Consider the following 18,712-nt stretch of genomic DNA (forward strand, 5'->3'; position numbering starts at 1 on the left):
AGACCCTCAAGACCCAGAAGACTGAAAAGACCCTGAAGACTCAAAAGACAATCAAGACCCAGAACACTGAAAAGACCCTTAAAGGGGTACCCAAACGCAATTCTTTTTTCTGAAAAACCATTGGCAATCATTAATCATGGTCTAATTTGAAGGGAATTTTTTTTTTTTTTTTGCCAATCACACAGTGCCGAAAAAACCCCCAGACTGTCAATTTTCAAGTTTGCCAGTGACGTCACATTGCGACCTTCAGTGAAACACAGTAATCAAGGAGACATGGTCAGGTTATAAAAAGACTCGGAAGAGTACCTGTCCCAAGTGTTGGGAAAAGCTAGCATAAGATCCCCCTCTCCTTCTCCACTCTCTCCCCCAGTCCCATCTCCCCTCTCTTCCCCCCTCATCGTCACGTGCGTTCAAACGGAATACGTAACCATGCTAACGATTGTTTCAAACAAATAATCGATGATTACCTTTCCAACAGTAGATAATCGGGTGAAGGTACAGAGTTGGAGTTCAAAACCTCAGACGTTTTTGGGAGTGAAATACATTGCCAGTGAAAGAAGAAGAAGAAGATGACGTAATTTGCAGACATGCATCGAAACACTCCGCTGGGACCCGTATCAATAACAGTCGCTACATGGACTGGACTGCGATCTTACGCACTTGTGGCACTACTTTATTAATAAACAACTAATACTAATAAAGAGATTCTTAATAAAAGAACACTGGATTTTTTTTTTATACACATCATCAAGACTCGTGGAAGAACAACAACACAGAGCAGACAATAATGTTCACGGGATCAACAAAAGTTTACAAAAAAGAAGACCCTTAAATACCCAGAAGAGCCAAAAGACCATGAAAACTAAAAAATACCCCGAAGATCCAAAAGACACAGAGGACCCTTAAATACCTCAAGAACGCAAAATATATCAAAGACCCTTAAAGACCCAGAAGACCGAAAAGACCCCAAACAAACAACAGCAACATGCATTTTAAGGCCATTTTCCCTGCTAGAGCGGGGGTTAGCCTTGCGGTCCCCATGACAATCTTCTCCATTTTGCCCTATTTTCTGCATCTCTCCTTGTTAACCCCCTTGCCCGCATTTCTTCTTCCACCATCTTGAGCCAAGTCTTTCTCAGTCTTCCCCGTCCTCTACTTCCTTCTACATTCATTTCCATCACTTTTGGTTATGACAAACTTCCCTGAAAATGTCTGCTGCTCTTCTTCTGCTCCAATCGGCTCATCTGATCATGTGCTTGTCAAAGTGGACATCTCTCTGACCATTCTCAGAGAGCCTCCTCAGCGTCGACGAGTCTGGCATTTCACTCAGGCCAACTGGCACGGTCTTCAAGCAGCCATCAATCATCTGGACTGGTCTCCCATCTCTACCGCCTCTGACATCAACTCATCCTGGGAATTCTTTCAAAGTAAATTGCTCTCTCTCATGCACAGATTTATACCATCTCGTCTTCAGTTGTCATACCCTTCCTCCCGTCCATGGTACACGGAATCTTGTGGTGAGGCTGTTGCCCTGAAACAACTTGCTTTCGTCTCCTGGAAAGCAAATCCAACGGAAGGAAATCTCATTTCCTTTCACAAAGCCCGAAACAACTGTGTGTCCACCCTCAGGAGAGCCAGGAAACAATATCTCACCATTCTCAAGACCGAACTCTCTTATCTGTCTCCCTCTTCCAAATCCTGGTGGCGTCTCGTCAAATCTGTTTCTGGTGTTTGTTCCCCCTCCATCCCCTCCCTCACCTCAAACGGCTTAACGGCTGACTCCGCACGTGAAAAAGCTGAATGCCTCAACTCTGTGTTTGCCTCTAAATCTTGTGTCCCAAACCCATCCCTCTCTGTACCCACCGTACCCAGTCATACCCAGCTGCTCCTGGACTCTGTGTCCTTTCCTCCTGACAAGGTGGAAAAGTTTCTGTCAACCCTCGACTCTGATTCTGCAACTGGTCCTGACGGCATCAGCCCACGGGTCCTAAAATCATGTTCTTCTGCTCTTTCACTCCCTCTTTCTGTTCTCTTCACCCTCTCTTTTGCTCAAGGTCATCTGCCATCTGCTTGGAAATCAGCCAACATCACCGCTTTGCACAAAAAAGGTGCAAAAACAGATCCCAGCAACTACAGACCAATCAGCCTTCTCCCAATTATCAGCAAAGTCATGGAATCCATCATTGCTTCAGATATTAAATCTTTCCTCTTCTCCAATGGCTTGATCTCTGATCATCAATTTGGTTTCAGACCTGGTCACTCTACTCTGGACATGCTGCTTCTGCTTTCTCAACAATGGATGGAGGTCCTCAACGCCAAACAGGAAATTAGAGCTGTCTCCCTTGACATTTCACGTGCCTTCGATACGGTCTGGCACCCTGCTCTGCTCTCCAAACTCTCCTCCTTTGGTATCCATGGAAATCTCCACGCATGGCTGGCGGACTTCCTCTCTGGTCGTAGTCAACGTGTGGCCCTGAATGGGTTTCTCTCATCTCCTCTTCCTGTTCAGGCTGGAGTTCCCCAAGGTAGTGTTCTGGGCCCTGTGCTTTTTCTGGTCTTCATCAATGATCTCTCTGACTCTCTTGAAAATCCTCTCTATCTCTTTGCTGACGACTCAACTCTCTGTCGCTCCATTCCTCATCCCTCAGATCGGCAGTCTGCAGCCTCCTCACTCTCTGCAGACCTGGACAAAATCACAGACTGGTCAAACAAGTGGAACATGTCTTTCAATCCTGACAAATCTCACACTCTTACAATGTCTCTCCGAAAGGACCGACTGGACAACCCTCCCATCTACTTTCTCAACAATCCTCTCCAAGAAGTTCTGTCACTCAAGCTTTTGTCTTCACTATCTGCCATGATCTTTCTTGGGAAAACCACATTTCCAAGCTGGCCTCCAAAGCCAGTCGCCGACTGGGCATCCTCCGTCGTGCGAAGTCCTTCCTTGGCACACCTGAGCTCCTCACCACATACAAGGCTTTCATCCGCAGCTCAATGGAATACTGTTCCCCCCTCTGGGCTGGTGCTCCTGCCTCACACCTTGCTCGGCTTCACGCTGTTGAGGCCAAAGCTTTCAGAATCATTGGAATCTCCTGCGATGTAGTCAACGCCGAGGGCCTTTCACTCACTCACCGCAGGCAGGTTGGTGGTCTTTCTGTCTTCTACCGACTCCTCTCCGGCCTTACTCCCCCAGCTCTCTCTGTGCTCTGTCCCCCCAATATTCCTTCAGGTCGCACAAGATCTGCCTGCAACCCTCTTCTGGTTAAACTGCCAAAGTCTAGGCTCTCTGCTCACCTTCACTCTTTCATTCCCCTTTTCTCCCGCCTCTGGAACAAACTCCCCCACTCCCTTCAATCCCACTCCTCCCTCCAGGTCTTTAAAACAGCTGTTCACCACCATCTCTTATCTTCCCCCATCGAAAACCTTGATCTTTTCTACCCCCGGTAATTCACCCCAGAGTCCTTGCAGTGTTCATATGTTTTAATCCTCTCCCACCTCCCCCCAAGTCCTCCCGATGTCCCTGCTCTCAAATGTTGTGTTTGTGTCCTTCCCCCTCTCTTTTGTGTCCTTCCCCCTCTCTCCCCATCTTGTCTACCGCTCCCCTTGTTTTTTGTGTTTTGTGTGTCGGTTTGTCTTTTTGTGTGATTAATGTTAGTTCTTTCACGAGCCTCGATCTTGTATACAAATAAATAAAATTAAAAAAATAAAATAAAATAAAAAAACTTCTCAACCAGTCACTTTCATCCTTCCTCAACACATGACCAAACCATCTCAACCTGTTCCTCTTCACAGCATCAATCACAGGCTCTATTCCCATCATCTTTCGCAATTCATCATTTGTCTTCCTCTCTCTCAACGATACTCCACACATCCACCGAACCATTCGCATTTCAACCCTTTCCAGCCTTCGTTGCTGCTCTACATTCATGACCCATGTCTTGCTCCCATAAATCATAACGCTTCTCACACATGCAGCATACACCTTTCCCTTCAGCTTCAACGACACTCCCCTCCTCATCAGCATGCCACTCAGTTCCCGAAACTTCTTCCATGCACATCTCACTCTAGCAATCGTTGCCGAGTCTGATCGACCTTCTCCATTCAGCATGTCTCCGAGGCAGCAAAATGTTTTCACACCTTCCAGCTTCACGCCGTCTCCAAGATCCAACTCAACATTTCCTCCATCTGCAGCTCCCTCTGTGCACACCTTACATTTGAATGTAGCTGCCACACTGGTTAATGACCCTCTCAGACCACTACATTTTTGATGAACCCACTCAGCGCACATTGTACATTGAATGGAGTTCACTCCGACACCCTTCCTGCACACAGCACATGGCCACGTCCCAGTTATTTACACCTCACCACATGCTTTACCACTTGCCATCACCTTCGTCTTTCCGATATTCACCTTCAGACCTTTTGTCTCCATACATTCCTTCCACTTGTTCATCTTCTCCTTCAGTCCATCCATACTTTCCACAATCAACACCAGATCATCTGCATACAACAACTCCCACGGTAAACCCTCCTTTACGTTCTGAGCCAGCACCTCCATCACAGCTACAAATAGTAGTGGACTTTGTACCACCCCTGATGCACTCCCACCTTCACCTCAAACTCACCACAGTTCCCGTCCTTCGTCCTTACAGCTGTGCGTGCTCTCTCGTACATTGCCATCACTACTCTGATCAACCATTCCTCCACTTCTAACTTCCTCAATGCCCATGTCAATACTTCGCGTGGAACCCTATCGAATGCTTTCTCCAGATCAACAAACCCAAGAAACAACTTCTTCCTCTTCTCCATGTACTTCTCCTGCAACTGCCTCACAATAAAGAGCGCGTCTGTTGTTCCTCTTCCTGGCATAAATCCAAACTGCATTTCGTCGATCTTCACCTTCTTCCTTATCCTCCTCTCCAACACCCTTTCCAATACCTTCATTCCATGCTCCAATAACTTTATCGCTCAGTACGAGCCATACTCCAGAGGGTCACCTTTCCCCTTGTATAGAGGGACGAGGGTACTCAGTTCCCAATCCACTGGAATGCGGCCTTCTTTCACCACCAGATTACAGATCTTTGTCATTATCTTCACACCCCAACTTCCTGCTGCCTTCAACATATCTCCCACAACTCCGGTCGGCCCTCCCGCTTTTCTACTCTTCATTGCTTTTATCGCTTCCTCAACTTCCTTCTCGGTTATCTTCTCTGCCGGCCATAAAACTGGGTTACTCTCTATGTTGCCATCCCATTCATTCTCTGTATTCAACAGCATTTCCATATATCTTTTCCATCTTCCTTTAATTCCATCTGGGTCCACAACGATTTGTCCCATTTCAACCTTCAAGCAACTCACCCCCATCACATCACACCTCTCTTTCGCTATCTGCTTTGCAATCCTGAATACCGCTCTCTGACCATCTTCCGAATCCAAGCTTTCTCCAAACATTTTCCTACATGCTTCCTGCACCTTTGCTACCTCTTTCTTTGCAGCCTTCTTGGCTGCCTTGTAACTTTCATGCTCTGCTTTTTCTGCTCCCGTACCCTTCGCCTTCTGCCACTCCTTGAACTTCTTCCTCTTCTCGTCAATCCTCGTTCCAACTTCATCATCCCACCACCATGTTTCCGAGTGCCTCGGTGGTCCTTTTGTCCATCCACATACCTCACCAACGGCTCCCAACAGACTATCTTTCATTGACATCCAACCACGTTCAAGCTCAACCACATCATCCTCTACCCTACTCAGCCTCTCTTTTAATGCCTCCCTTACTGTCACCTCTTTCAACCTCCACACCTTCATTCTCGGTTGGTACTTCACCCGCCGAGCTCTCCTCGCACCTTTCACCCTTATGTCGCAGACAACCAAGTGGTGCTGTGAAACAGCCTCCTCCCCCGGGATCACCTTTGTGTCCCGGAGGTGCCCCCTATCTCGCCTACGCACCATCAGGTAGTCAACGGTTGTCGTCGACCCACCTGCCGACATGTATGTAACAAGCTTATTATCCCCTTTCTGGAACTGAGAATTACAAATCAACAAATCAGCTCCATCAGCAAACTCCAAAATCCTTTCACCTTCTCCATTTCTCACACCATATCCGTAACCCCCATTACCTCCCTCAAAACCGTCCATACTCCTTCCCACATGTCCATTTAGGTCTCCTCCTACCACCACAACGTCCTCATCTTTCACGTTTTCCATCAGCTTCTCCATCGCACACCAGAACTTGTCCTTCTCTTCATCGCTCCGACCAACCTGCGGAGCATATCCCGAGATGACATTCACCAAGAGCTTTCCAATCATCATTTTCACCATCATCAACCTATCACTCACTCTAGTCACACTCACCACACTGTCTACAAACTCTTCAGAAAACGACACCAGCACCATTCACGCCCTCCGGGCACCCTTCCCACACAAACTTGTATTTCCGTTCCTGCCTACCCTTCACCATTCTCACACCACTTCCCTTCCATCTCGTCTCTTGCACACAACATATGTCCACTCTTCTTCTGACCAATACTTCCACCACTTCTCCTGATCTCCCTGTCATTGTCTCTACATTCCATGTCCCAAACCTCAGAAACCGATCTCCACTTCGGGCTGTACCCTGCCCATATGCAGTTGTAATTTCTCAACAATCCTCTCCAAGAAGTTCTGTCACTCAAGCTTTTGGGTCTCACTATCTGCCATGATCTTTCTTGGGAAAACCACATTTCCAAGCTGGCCTCCAAAGCCAGTCGCCGACTGGGCATCCTCCGTCGTGCGAAGTCCTTCCTCGGCACACCTGAGCTCCTCACCACTTACAAGGCTTTCATCCGCAGCTCAATGGAATACTGTTCTCCCCTATGGGCTGGTGCTCCTGCCTCACACCTGGCTCGGCTTCACGCTGTTGAATCCAAAGCTTTCAAAATCATTGGAATCTCCCGCGATGAAGCTATCTCTGAGGGCCTTTCACTCACTCACCGCAGGCAGGTAGGTGGTCTTTCTGTCTTCTACCGACTCCTCTCCGGCCTTGCTCCCCCAGCTCTCTCTGTGCTCTGTCCCCCAAATATTCCTACAGGTCGCACAAGATCTGCCAGCAACCCTCTGATGGTTAAACTGCCGAAATCTCGGCTCTCTGCTCACCTTCACTCTTTCATTCCTCTTTTCTCCCGCCTGTGGAACAAACTCCCACACTCCCTTCAATCCCTCTCCTCCCTCCAGGTCTTTAAAACAGCTGTTCACCACCATCTCTTATCTTCCCCCATCCATAACCTTGAACTTTTCTACCCCCACTAATTCACCCCAGATCCACCTTGTTTGAAATTCCAACTTATTTCCTGGAAATCCTGGCAGTGTCCATATGTTTATACCTCTCCCACCCCCCCCCCCCTTCACATGCCTCCCCCCCTTCACATGCCTCCCCCCCTTCACATGCCTCCCCCCCAAAGCCCTCTCCCTCCCACAGATCTCTCGATGTCTCCATGTCTCTCGGTCCCTGCTCTCAAATGTTGTGTTTGTGTCCTTCCCCCTCTCTCCCCATCTTGTCTACCGCTCCCGATGTTATTTGTTTTATGTGTCTGTTTGTCTTTCTGTGTGATTAATGTTCGCTCTTTCACGAGCCTCGATCTTGTATACAAAAAAAAAAAAAAAAAAAAATTGTCATGGTTCGCTTTTTGAGGCAATGTTTTTATGGCCGGATGCCCTTCCTGACACCAACCCTCTTGGTCGCCTCTTACAAAACGCAAGGATATGGTGTACCTATTCTAACCAGGGTACACACCGGGATAAAGCTTTGAATTAAACCAAACGGGTTTAATCCCGAACAAATAAACGGAGAATGAAATCAACAATAACTATATACAATAAAGTAAAAATAATCCGATAAAAACTAAGGCGTCAAGTCACAAGCACAGACGGGGCAAGGGACACAAAATGGCGACTTATCTCTGCTCTTTCAGATGACACAAGCTTCCCAAGAGAAACCAGCACCCAAATAATTTTGAACAAAACCGCAATGCTGGTGTCCATGTTGCATTCAGTGCCGTAAGCTTGCTTTGATTGAGCTGATATTTTTGGTGACGCATTCTTGTGAGCTGACGGAACCAGGAGCCCTATGCCCCCGTCCGTCTAGGCCCTTCGGGTTGAAGGCATGGCCGCATTTTCTTTTCCTTGGCACATCGGTGTTGGTGAACGAGATCGTGAGGATGAGCACGGCCGGAGCGACTGAGCAGGTGCGGCCTGTTCACTTCACGCACGGAGCCAGGAGTGAGCGGACGTGCAGCGAGGACTAGTTCCCGCCCACGGGCAGTGCAGCCTGCGGTTTCCTGCGCACACGGAGCCAGGAGTGAGCGGACCGTGCAGCAAGGCCTAGTTCCCGCCCACGAGCAGTGCAGCCTGCGGTTTCCTGCGCGCACGGAGCCAGGAGTAAGTAGACCATGCAGCGAGGCCTAGTTCCCGCCCATGGGCAGTGCAGCCTGCGGTTTCCTGCGCACACAGAGCCAGGAGTGAGCGGACTGTGCAGCGAGGCCTAGTTCCCACCCACGAGCAGTGCAACTTGCGGTTTCCTGCACACACGGAGCCGGGAGTGTGCGGACTGTGCAGCGAGGCCGAGTTCCTCGGTTCTCTTTTTGAGGCAATGTTTTTATGGCCGGATGCCCTTCCTGACGCCAACCCTCTTAGTCGCCTCTTATGACACGCAGGGATACGGTGTACCTATTCTAACCAGGGTACACACCGAAAAGACCCCAAAGACCGAAAAAAAACCAAAAGACCCCCAGAGACCCAAAATATCCCAAAGACCCCAAAAAATCGAAAGGACCCAGAAGACCAAAATGTCCCTGAAAACCAAAAATACCCTGAATACCCTTAACGACCCCACAGAACCAAACAATCCAAAACAACAAAAAGACCCTGAGGACCCAGTGGAACCCAAAGACCCAAATTACCCAAAATACCTAGATGACTGAAAAGACCCAAGGACCCCAAAGAGGCAGAGGACCCAAAGGACTCAAATGACCTAGAAGACCCAAATGAACCAGAATATCCCAATGATGCAAAAGAGCTTGAACAGTGAACACCCAAATGAACCAGAGGACCCAAAAGACCCTGAGGACTCCCAAAAGAACAGTAAGTATGTCTCTTACATTGGAATATTAGATGGTGGCTTGCAAACCGAGCCTCAAGGTCGGTGCATGGAAGCATTTTTTTTTTTTATCACAATAAATACGAGGCACAGGGAGGTGACATTCGCTGAACGTGACGTGCAAAGTGCGCAGAGTAAAATGAGTGTTCATTTACGTCTGTAGGATGTCTAATAAATAAAGATGATAAAAGCACCCCTGACACTAGGCCCAGACTTCGGCATGCTCACGCCGCTGTACCGTCAAAAACTGTTCCAACCCGTCATTTTTGACGGGCTTTATACTCGTGTGTGTGTGTGTGTGTATGTATGTATGTATGTATGTATGTATGTATGTATGTATGTATGTATATATGTATATATATGTATGTATATATATATATATATATATATATATATATAGATAGATAGATAGATAGATATATATATATAGATAGATAGATAGATAGATAGATATATATTGTTGCGGATATGGGATTTGCATCCATCCATATCCGCTTGTAAATATTCCCCTATTTCCTCAATACTTCCCAACTCTCCCCAATCCCCCATTCCCTAGTCCCATTTTCTGTAAACAACACTCTGTAGACCCGACCTCCCCCTATTTCTCCCATTAAATGTCGCATCCAGGTCCACCGCATCTCAGGTAGACAACTATAGGACATCTTGTGAGTTATTCTTAGTCTATGTCAGGTAAGGATTCGTTTCCATTAATTCTGACCCTTCGTTGCACCAGAATGTGATTGTATGGCACCGTTAGGAAGTTTAGGACCTCCCAATACCTCCCCGCAGCTCTTCCTCACAGTTCTCTTCAACAACAACAACAACAACAACAACGAGCGCAGGGAGTGCGCGTCCTCACTCCGGCTTGGTAGGAGTGGTGGGAGGACACCAGGCCTTCCCAACGAGCCGCCATCGGACATGTGCTCGACGGGGTTACCAAACAGGGGTAGAACATGGCTCCCTGTCGTCTCCACGTCAAGGGCGGAGCCCGGTAACCCCCGCACCCAATGGAAGCGGCGGACCGGCCCCAGTTGGGGCGGAACCAACCAGCCGAGGGCGTGTCACTCCCGCTGAGCATGCGCAGTGAGAGAGAGGTGACGTCAGATGCGTGCTGAGCTTGGAGCAAGCGAGACCACCTCCGAGTGCTGTGAGACCTCCCTGCATCTTTGAACCGTGCTTTATCCTGTCCCCGAGCCAAGGTGCACCTTGTGCCAGTGACCTACCTGTCCATTCCTGCCATCAATCCCCGTGTGAGTCTACCTTGTCCGTTTGTCCGTGGTCTGTCTGGGAATAGATAAGACTGTATTTAAGTGCCCATCTCTTCTGTGTCTTTACCTCACTCTGCCTTGTAATCTACCCCTTTTCTCCACCACTGTAATTATACCCTCCTCCGGAGGTCTTGAGAACTGTACCCCCCTTGCGTCGTTTCATCTTTCCCAGTCGTCGTGTCCTTTCTATCATTGATTTGGCATAGCGCGATTTGGCCAACGTCTGGGTGAATCGGGTGAGTCGGGAAGAAACGGGGAACAACTGTTCGGCCGCGGTTCCCTCCGCTCGGTAAATAACATCCAATCCGTGGACCGTAACAATATATATATATATATACGTATATATATATATATATATATATATATATATATATATATATATATATATATATATATATATATATATATATATATCCGCGGACCCAGACCATCTCAGACCCAGACCAGCTCGGGTCCAGACCAGCTCAGGTCCAGACCATCTCAGACGCAGACCACCTCGGACCCAGACCATCTCGGACCCAGACCATCTCGGACCCAGACCATCTCGGACCCAGACCAGCTCGGGTCCAGACCAACTCAGACCCAAGTACCAACTTGGACCCGAGTTTTTTTCAGATTGACTTATCTTAATTCTTATCATGAAGTATCATTATCATGTATCTTCATTAGTATCTTCATTATCATCATTATCATCATTCATTATCATCATTCATTATCATTCATTCAATCATTCATTATCATTTATCTTCATTAAGTATCTTCATTATCATGAAGTATCATTCTTTAAAAGTCATTTTTTTCTAAATCCAAGTGGGAAAAAAGTACCAATTATGAAAAAAAAAAAATTTTTTAAGTGAAAATGGAGAAGTAAAAGTAAATACATGTAGGCCTCCATAGTAAAATTATTTTTTTAGACATGTTTTACAATTCACTCTTCATTTGTTCTCACTTCAACTTTCATGATTTTACAGATAAACAAATCTGACGGAAAAATTCTCCAGAATATTAATTTTTGCATTTTGTCTACATTTTTGTTTTAAATCTGTAGGCCTTTTCAATTCTTGCAATAAATGAAGTTGCAATGAATTAAATAAAATATGAAAGTGATCTTTCTTGTCACTGTGCCTCAGTTTTTATGTTGCAGTTTTATGCTATCAGCGTATAAGTGATTGTGCCCCCCTTCCCGTTACAGTGAGCAGAGTGAATGTCCAGATGACCGAGTATAACTTAGTTCTATTATGGGTGTTTTATAATCAAATGTTTTACATTCCATTAATAATCAGGAAAATATAACTTCTTTTTTTTTTGGTAAATAAATGTATCGTTCGTTCGTGTGGTTGCCAACTTCAATCAAGATTGGTGCTTTAATGTATGATAAATAGTGGCAATGACTATATTGTTCGTTTAGATTAAAGAAAAAAGAAACAAATAATAAAAATCAAGTTTAAATGGCCACTCATTCTTAGACACCATAGCGTTAATGTGCGCATCCGTGTACTTGTTGCCCCCCAAAAACATGGCGGCCGGGTCTCCATGGAAGCACGGCCGGGTTCTGCACGTGGCACAGCGAGTTCGCCCTCTAGGCTATAATAAAACTCTATGATTTGATATGAGAGAAAAGGGGAGGGTGTGGGTGGAGTGAGAAGGGGGTGACGTCACGGTAAAAAGCGTGCATCGGAAGGGGCGGGGCCAGGAAATCCAGCATGTTTGCGTACGTAATAAATACATAACCCTGCTAACCGAAATAAATGACAGTTTGCAAAAATCCACTCTAATCACGGAAACGAGAGATTCCCGGTGAGTCCCGAGCATCCGCACGTACCGAAGGGTAAGGGGTCTTTGTCCTCGCGGGCAGCAATGCAGGGAACGTCCGGGATCTTGAAGGTCGCGTCCCCAGGAGCTCCTCCCGACCTCTCGGTGTCTTGTCCGGCGTGCGCGGACACCGGGCTCCGAGACGCGTGCGCATCGTTACCCACGGATACCGTGGAATGAGCGGCGGACGCGTGTTTCGCCGTCTGCACGTGCTTCCTGCAGTCCTTGTAGCCGCCATGTCCGATGGAGAAGTTCGCTCTGCAAAGTTCACAAAAGGCGAACTTCTGACCTTTCCTGGACGCCTTCAGGAAGCCGTGCCAGTCACTCCAGGTGGACTTGAACACGTGCTCGTATCGAGATGTTTTGCACTGTTTTGCCGATGTGGACATTCTGGTTAGGTTCGCGCTCGCATTACCCCGCTAAAAGACCGAAGACCCGTTGTACCGGTGGATCGAGGTCGCGACCTTCGCCCACAACGACGCTGGAGATCGCGAGGCACTGACGGTGCGCGTGCTGCGTCGGCGACGCCCATTGGCCGATTGGGGTCACGTGGCCGGTGGACACCTCGACCGGCTTTGGAACGATCGGATAATGAACGGGAGTGAATGAAATGTGGACCGGAGCCCATTGGGGGTGGTCACGGAACACAAAGAGGGTCAAAGTTGAGAGGTGTGCGAACATGACCGAGCGCAGCAGACTGCGGGCGACCAGATCATCAGCAGGCAACCTGTCTGCATTGCATTACCTGAAAGCTGTAAAAACACAATAAAAAGGTATAAAAAACAGGTAAATGGGTAATTTAGTGACGTATAAGTGTTTGTGTGCATATGCGGCGTGCGTGGTAACTGTTATGTGCATGTGCACGGGCTGTGTGTTGGTGCTTGAGTGTGTGCATATTGTGTGTCCAGGCGTCTTGTGTGTGTGTGCGTGTGTGTTGGTTGTGTTTGTGTGTCTGTCTGTCTGTGTGCATGTGTCTGTTGTGTGTTTGTGTGTTGGTTGTATGTGTGTTTTCGTGTGTGTCTGTGTGTGTTTTTGTGTGTCTGTGTGTGTGTGTGTGTTGTGTGTGTGTGTTGGTTGTGTGTATATGTGTGCATGTGCTGGCTGTGTGTTGTTGCTTGTAAGCCAGGGACTGTGACTGAGTCAACCAATGGGCGTTCAGAACACCAATGACGTCATGACTGAAGAACGAATCATTGTTGCGGTTACTTAAACTTGCTGATAAATGCATTCGTTCTCATCTCTTCCGGTCTCTTTGCTGTGAATCGCCTTGAAGAGTTCAACACGAAAAGCTTCAGTGTTATTGTCATGATGTCGTGTTTGTTTTCTTGTATATTAAAGTTGTTGCTTGTGTGCATTTTATGTGCATGCGTGTTTAGTGTGCGAGTGCGTGTTGTTTCTTGTGGGTTTTTTTTTTTTTTGGTTAATATCCAAGGTCAAGGCTCATGGAAGAGCAAGAACACTGAAGCAAGAGAATAAAAGGAATAGTAGAAAAAGGGGGCGACATAGAAACAACAGGGTTGAAGGACAAAATAGAGGGAGACTTAGACCAATAAGGGACGAGGGGAGGAAATAGGGGTAGGTGAGGACGCATGGGATGAACAAGATGGATACAGAAAGAAACTCAGGAATGAAAAACTCGAAATTTGGAAGGGGGAGTTAATATGGGTAGAAAATATCATGATTTTGGATGTGGGATGATCTGAGATGGTGATGATGAACAGCTGTTTTGAAGACCTGGAGGAAAGAATGAGATTGAAGAAGTCTGTTTAGTCTGGTCAAATCCGTTTCTGGTGTTTGTTCCCCCTCCATCCCCTCCCTTACCTCAAATGGCCACACAGTTGACATCGCACGTGACAAAGCCGAATGCCTCAACTCTGTGTTCGCCTCAAAATCCTTAGTCCCAAACCCATCTCTCTCTGTTCCCACCTTTCCCAGTCGAACCCAACTGCTCCTGGACTCCGTGTCCTTCTCTCCTGACGAGGTGGAGGAGTTTTTGTCAAACCTCGACTCTGATTCTGCAACTGGACCAGATGGCATCAGCCCACGGGTCCTAAAATCCTGCTCTGCCGCTCTATCTCACCCTCTCTCTGTTCTTTTCACCCTATCTTTTGCTCAAGGTCATCTGCCAGCATCCTGGAAATCAGCAAACATTACCATTTTACACAAAAAGGTGCAAAAACAGATCCTTGCAACTACAGACCAATCAGCCTGCTCCCAATTATCAGCAAAGTCATGGAATCCATCATCGCTTCCGACATTAACATTCTCTGCCATTTTGACATTTTCCAAGTTTACTGTTGAGTTGTCCAATCACAGTTCACCTTACTGGTCGCTGTGCATACATAATTGGATTCTGTTCAACTTCTTTGTAATGCAAGACTGAATTTTTTAAAATAAAATTGCTACGCGGATTTATTCTAACAAATCTGAATTTCTCGTTGTGGGTAAAAGCCGATGGAACCTTTTTTTGGCTGGTGTATTTTTGCGGGAATAGACAGTCGAGGCTCATAGAAGAGTGAGGCGACATTCCAAAACGATTAGCGTGGCATTCAAAAAGCAAGGGCAAACTTTCCAGAATTGCAATAACTCTTTGATGCTTTTGCACTTAGTCATAAACAAGACAAAAAAAAAATTTGTACACAAGAGAGAGGCTCGTGTAAGAGCTAACATTAATCACAAAAAAAAAAAACTAACACATAAAACATATCATAAAGGGAGCGGGAGACAAGATGGAGAGAGAGAGAGAGAGCGGGAAGCACACAAGTACAACAGCAGAGAACAGGGACATCGGGAGAACTGTGCGATGGAGAGGGCTTGGTGGGAAGGTGGGAGGGGGTGGGAGATGTATAAAACACATGGACACTGCAAGGACTTCCAGGAAAGAAGTCGGTATTTCAAAAAAATGGATCTGGGATGAATTAGCGGGAATAGAAAAGATCAAGGTTTTGGATGGGCGAAGATCAGAGATGGTGGTCAACAACTGTTTTAAAGACCTGGAGGGAGGAGTGGGATTGAAGAGAGTGAGGGAGTTTGTTCCAGAGGCGGGAGAAAAGGGGAATGAAAGTGAGCGGAGAGTCTTGATTTTGGCAGTTTAACCATAAGAGGGTTGCTGGCAGATCTTGTGCGACCTGTAGGAATATTTGGGGGACAGAGCGCAGAGAGAGCTGGGGGAGCAAGGCCGGAGAGGAGTCGGTAGAAGACAGAAAGATCACCAACCTGCCTGCGGTGAGTGAGTGAAAGGCCCTCGGAGTTAGCTTCAACGCAGGAGATTCCAATGATCCTGAATGTTTTGGTTTCAACAGCGTGAAGCCGAGCGAGGTGTGAGGCAGGAGCACCGGCCCAGAGGGGAGAGCAGTATTCCATTGAGCTGCGGATGAAAGCCTTGTTTGTGGGGAGGAGCTCAGGTAGATTGATGAAGACCAGAAATGGCACAGGGCCCAGAACACTGCCTTGAGGAACTCCAGCCTGAACAGGAAGGGGAGATGAGAGAACCCCATTCAGGGCCACACGTTGACTACGACCAAAGAGGAAGTCCACAAGCCATGAGTGGAGATTTCCATGGATACCATCGGAGGAGAGTTTGGTGAGCAGAGCGGGGAGCCAGAATTCACAAATCACAAAAAAGAGTAACTGAATTTGAAGTTTATTGTTCGGACAATACGAAGGTAAGAAAACCACACAGCACTGAATAAGTTGTCAATGTTACCAAAGCTTTTGCATAATAAACCAATCACAATCGATTACTGGCAAAGCTATCATTTGGAGCAGTTTCTTTATTACCAACAAAATGATTACTGAGTTGCTAAGAAAAAAAGAGTGAATGTTTTTTCATGAAAAAGGAAATGTGAATGAAGAATAGCAACAACAATAATAGCACAAGCAACCTGCACCTTACGTTAGAAGAATTGGCCGAAGGTCAAGGTAGTTGTTGACCAACAGCTTCCGCCAACCTCATTCCGTTATTAGTATGGGTACAGCACAAGATGTATCACATATGCCACCCTTGTAAAAAATAGGAATGGGAGAATCACAAAAAGAAGGATGCAATGGCAAACCCAAGGCAGCGATGTCCATATATTTGGCTGGGCGGCAAACATCAGGTCATTCATTTGACCGCTGTCACGCGACTGTTGGAACAAGGAGGAGGAAGGAAAAATAGTTCATCATGTACACAAGTTTCAAAGTTCAGTGAATTTTTTTTAAACGTACTGTATCTATTTCATCATCTAGCACTGAGTTGTCCAACATACTGCCCGCGGACCAGAGTCCGGCCCGCCAAAGTTTTCTATCTGGCCAGCCAACCTTACATAACTTGTACTGATTGGTTGTCACCCATACAATTTCCATAGTCCATATATATATATATATATATATATATATACCAGCTTGACTCACCAAGCGTCGTGACAGAGGAACAGGCTTGTTTTAACTGAGGATAATGACTCAACCTGAGTTGCTGTGTTGTCATGATTTACACCAATCATATACAAACAATTATTTTGCACAAATTTTTTTGTTGTGTTTGGGCTATTACATTTTATAAACAATTTAGGTTGAAGATTTAGGTTGAAAAAACATATAAAATTCAAAAAAGAACCCCTCAGCACACACATACGGGAGGGGGAGGTGCAGACTGGAAGTTTGGGACGATTACACCTCACCACCACATAATTCAAAACACCTCACCACCAAGTAATTCAAAACACCTCACCACCACGTAATTCAAAACACCTCACCACCACGTAATTCAAAACACCTCACCACCACGTAATTCAAAATACCTCACCACCACGTAATTCAAAACACCTCACCACCACGTAATTCAAAACACCTCACCTACCATGTAATTCAAAACACATCACCACCACGTAATTCAAAACACCTCACCACCACGTAATTCAAAACACCTCACCACCACGTAATTCAAAACACCTCACCACCACATAATTCAAAACACCTCACCACCACGTAATTCAAAACACCTCACCACCACGTAATTCAAAATACCTCACCACCACGTAATTCAAAACACCTCACCACCACGTAATTCAAAACACCTCACCACCACATGATTCAAAACACCTCAGCACCACGTAATTCAAAACACCCCACCACCACGTAATTCAAAACACCTCAGCACCACGTGGTGCAAAACACCTCACCACCACATGATTCAAAACACACCACCACGTGATTCAAATCAACCTCACCACCACGTAATTCAAAACACCTCACCACCATGTAATTCAAAACCGCCTCACCACCATGTAATTCAAAACACCTCACCACCACGTAATTCAAAACACACCACCACATAATTCAAAACACCTCACCACCAAGTAATTCAAAACACCTCACCACCACGTAATTCAAAACACCTCACCACCACGTAATTCAAAACACCTCACCACCACGTAATTCAAAATACCTCACCACCACGTAATTCAAAACACCTCACCACCACGTAATTCAAAACACCTCACCTACCATGTAATTCAAAACACATCACCACCACGTAATTCAAAACACCTCACCACCACGTAATTCAAAACACCTCACCACCACGTAATTCAAAACACCTCACCACCACATAATTCAAAACACCTCACCACCACGTAATTCAAAACACCTCACCACCACGTAATTCAAAATACCTCACCACCTCGTAATTCAAAACACCTCACCACCACGTAATTCAAAACACCTCACCACCACATGATTCAAAACACCTCAGCACCACGTAATTCAAAACACCCCACCACCACGTAATTCAAAACACCTCAGCACCACGTGGTGCAAAACACCTCACCACCACATGATTCAAAACACACCACCACGTGATTCAAATCAACCTCACCACCACGTAATTCAAAACACCTCACCACCATGTAATTCAAAACCACCTCACCACCATGTAATTCAAAACACCTCACCACCACGTAATTCAAAACACACCACCACGTAATTCAAAATACCTCACCACCACGTAATTCAAAACACCTCACCACCACGTAATTCAAAACACCTCACCACCACGTGATTCAAAACACCTCACCGCCGTGTAATTAAAAACACTTCACAACCATGGAAATAAAAGTTTGAGGGAGTAGTTCAGTGACAACACAGACACTGCCCAGATATGTAGATATTGTTCCGTTTGTGGGGGGGTAGGCAATACCTTAGTCCAGGTAGAATTGCATAGGTAGTGTGCTCCGACTGTCGTGAAGAAGAGGAAAACCCTCATGTATCATAAGTAGGGATCCTGTAGACCGTATGTCGTGCAAGCTCGTGTCTTCATTCCCATCATGAGGGATGGGGTTATGTTAATTAGTTAGGGATTGTGGGTAATTAATCCCCTGTATGTAATGGCCTCTGTTATTTTTCCTCTGTTCCTTATGGCACATGCAGCACACACACCTAGCCAGGAAATCGTGCATTTACCACCCTAGAATAAAAACCAACCGGAAACCAGGCATCGAACAATACCGCTGGTACTGCCAGCCAT

The 18,712-nt window shown here is 46.3% G+C and overlaps 1 protein-coding gene and 1 long non-coding RNA gene across 3 annotated transcripts in view; one reads left to right on the plus strand and one right to left on the minus strand.

Moving 5' to 3' along the window:
- Window positions 1-12,748, minus strand: part of LOC137427631 (zinc finger MYM-type protein 1-like) — a 35,469-nt gene extending 22,721 nt beyond the window's left edge. Inside the window, exon 1 of one of the 2 annotated variants that reach the window (XM_068117247.2) lies at window positions 12,218-12,748. In XM_068117247.2, the coding sequence (XP_067973348.2) occupies window positions 12,218-12,596 (379 nt within the window). In that variant the 5' untranslated portion in view covers window positions 12,597-12,748. The remainder of the gene's footprint in view (window positions 1-12,217) is intronic. The other variant, XM_068117248.2, reaches the window with a different exon arrangement.
- Window positions 12,749-12,757: 9 nt separating this feature from the next.
- LOC137427634 (uncharacterized) lies at window positions 12,758-14,618 on the plus strand. Its single transcript, XR_010984535.2, has 2 exons — window positions 12,758-12,993; window positions 14,143-14,618. It is a non-coding gene; the product is annotated as an uncharacterized LOC137427634 (long non-coding RNA).
- Window positions 14,619-18,712: the final 4,094 nt, after the last annotated feature.

This window comes from Myxine glutinosa, chromosome 5 (assembly GCF_964187855.1).
Source record: "Myxine glutinosa chromosome 5, kmMyxGlut1.1, whole genome shotgun sequence".
Classification (NCBI taxonomy): Eukaryota; Metazoa; Chordata; class Myxini; order Myxiniformes; family Myxinidae; genus Myxine; species Myxine glutinosa.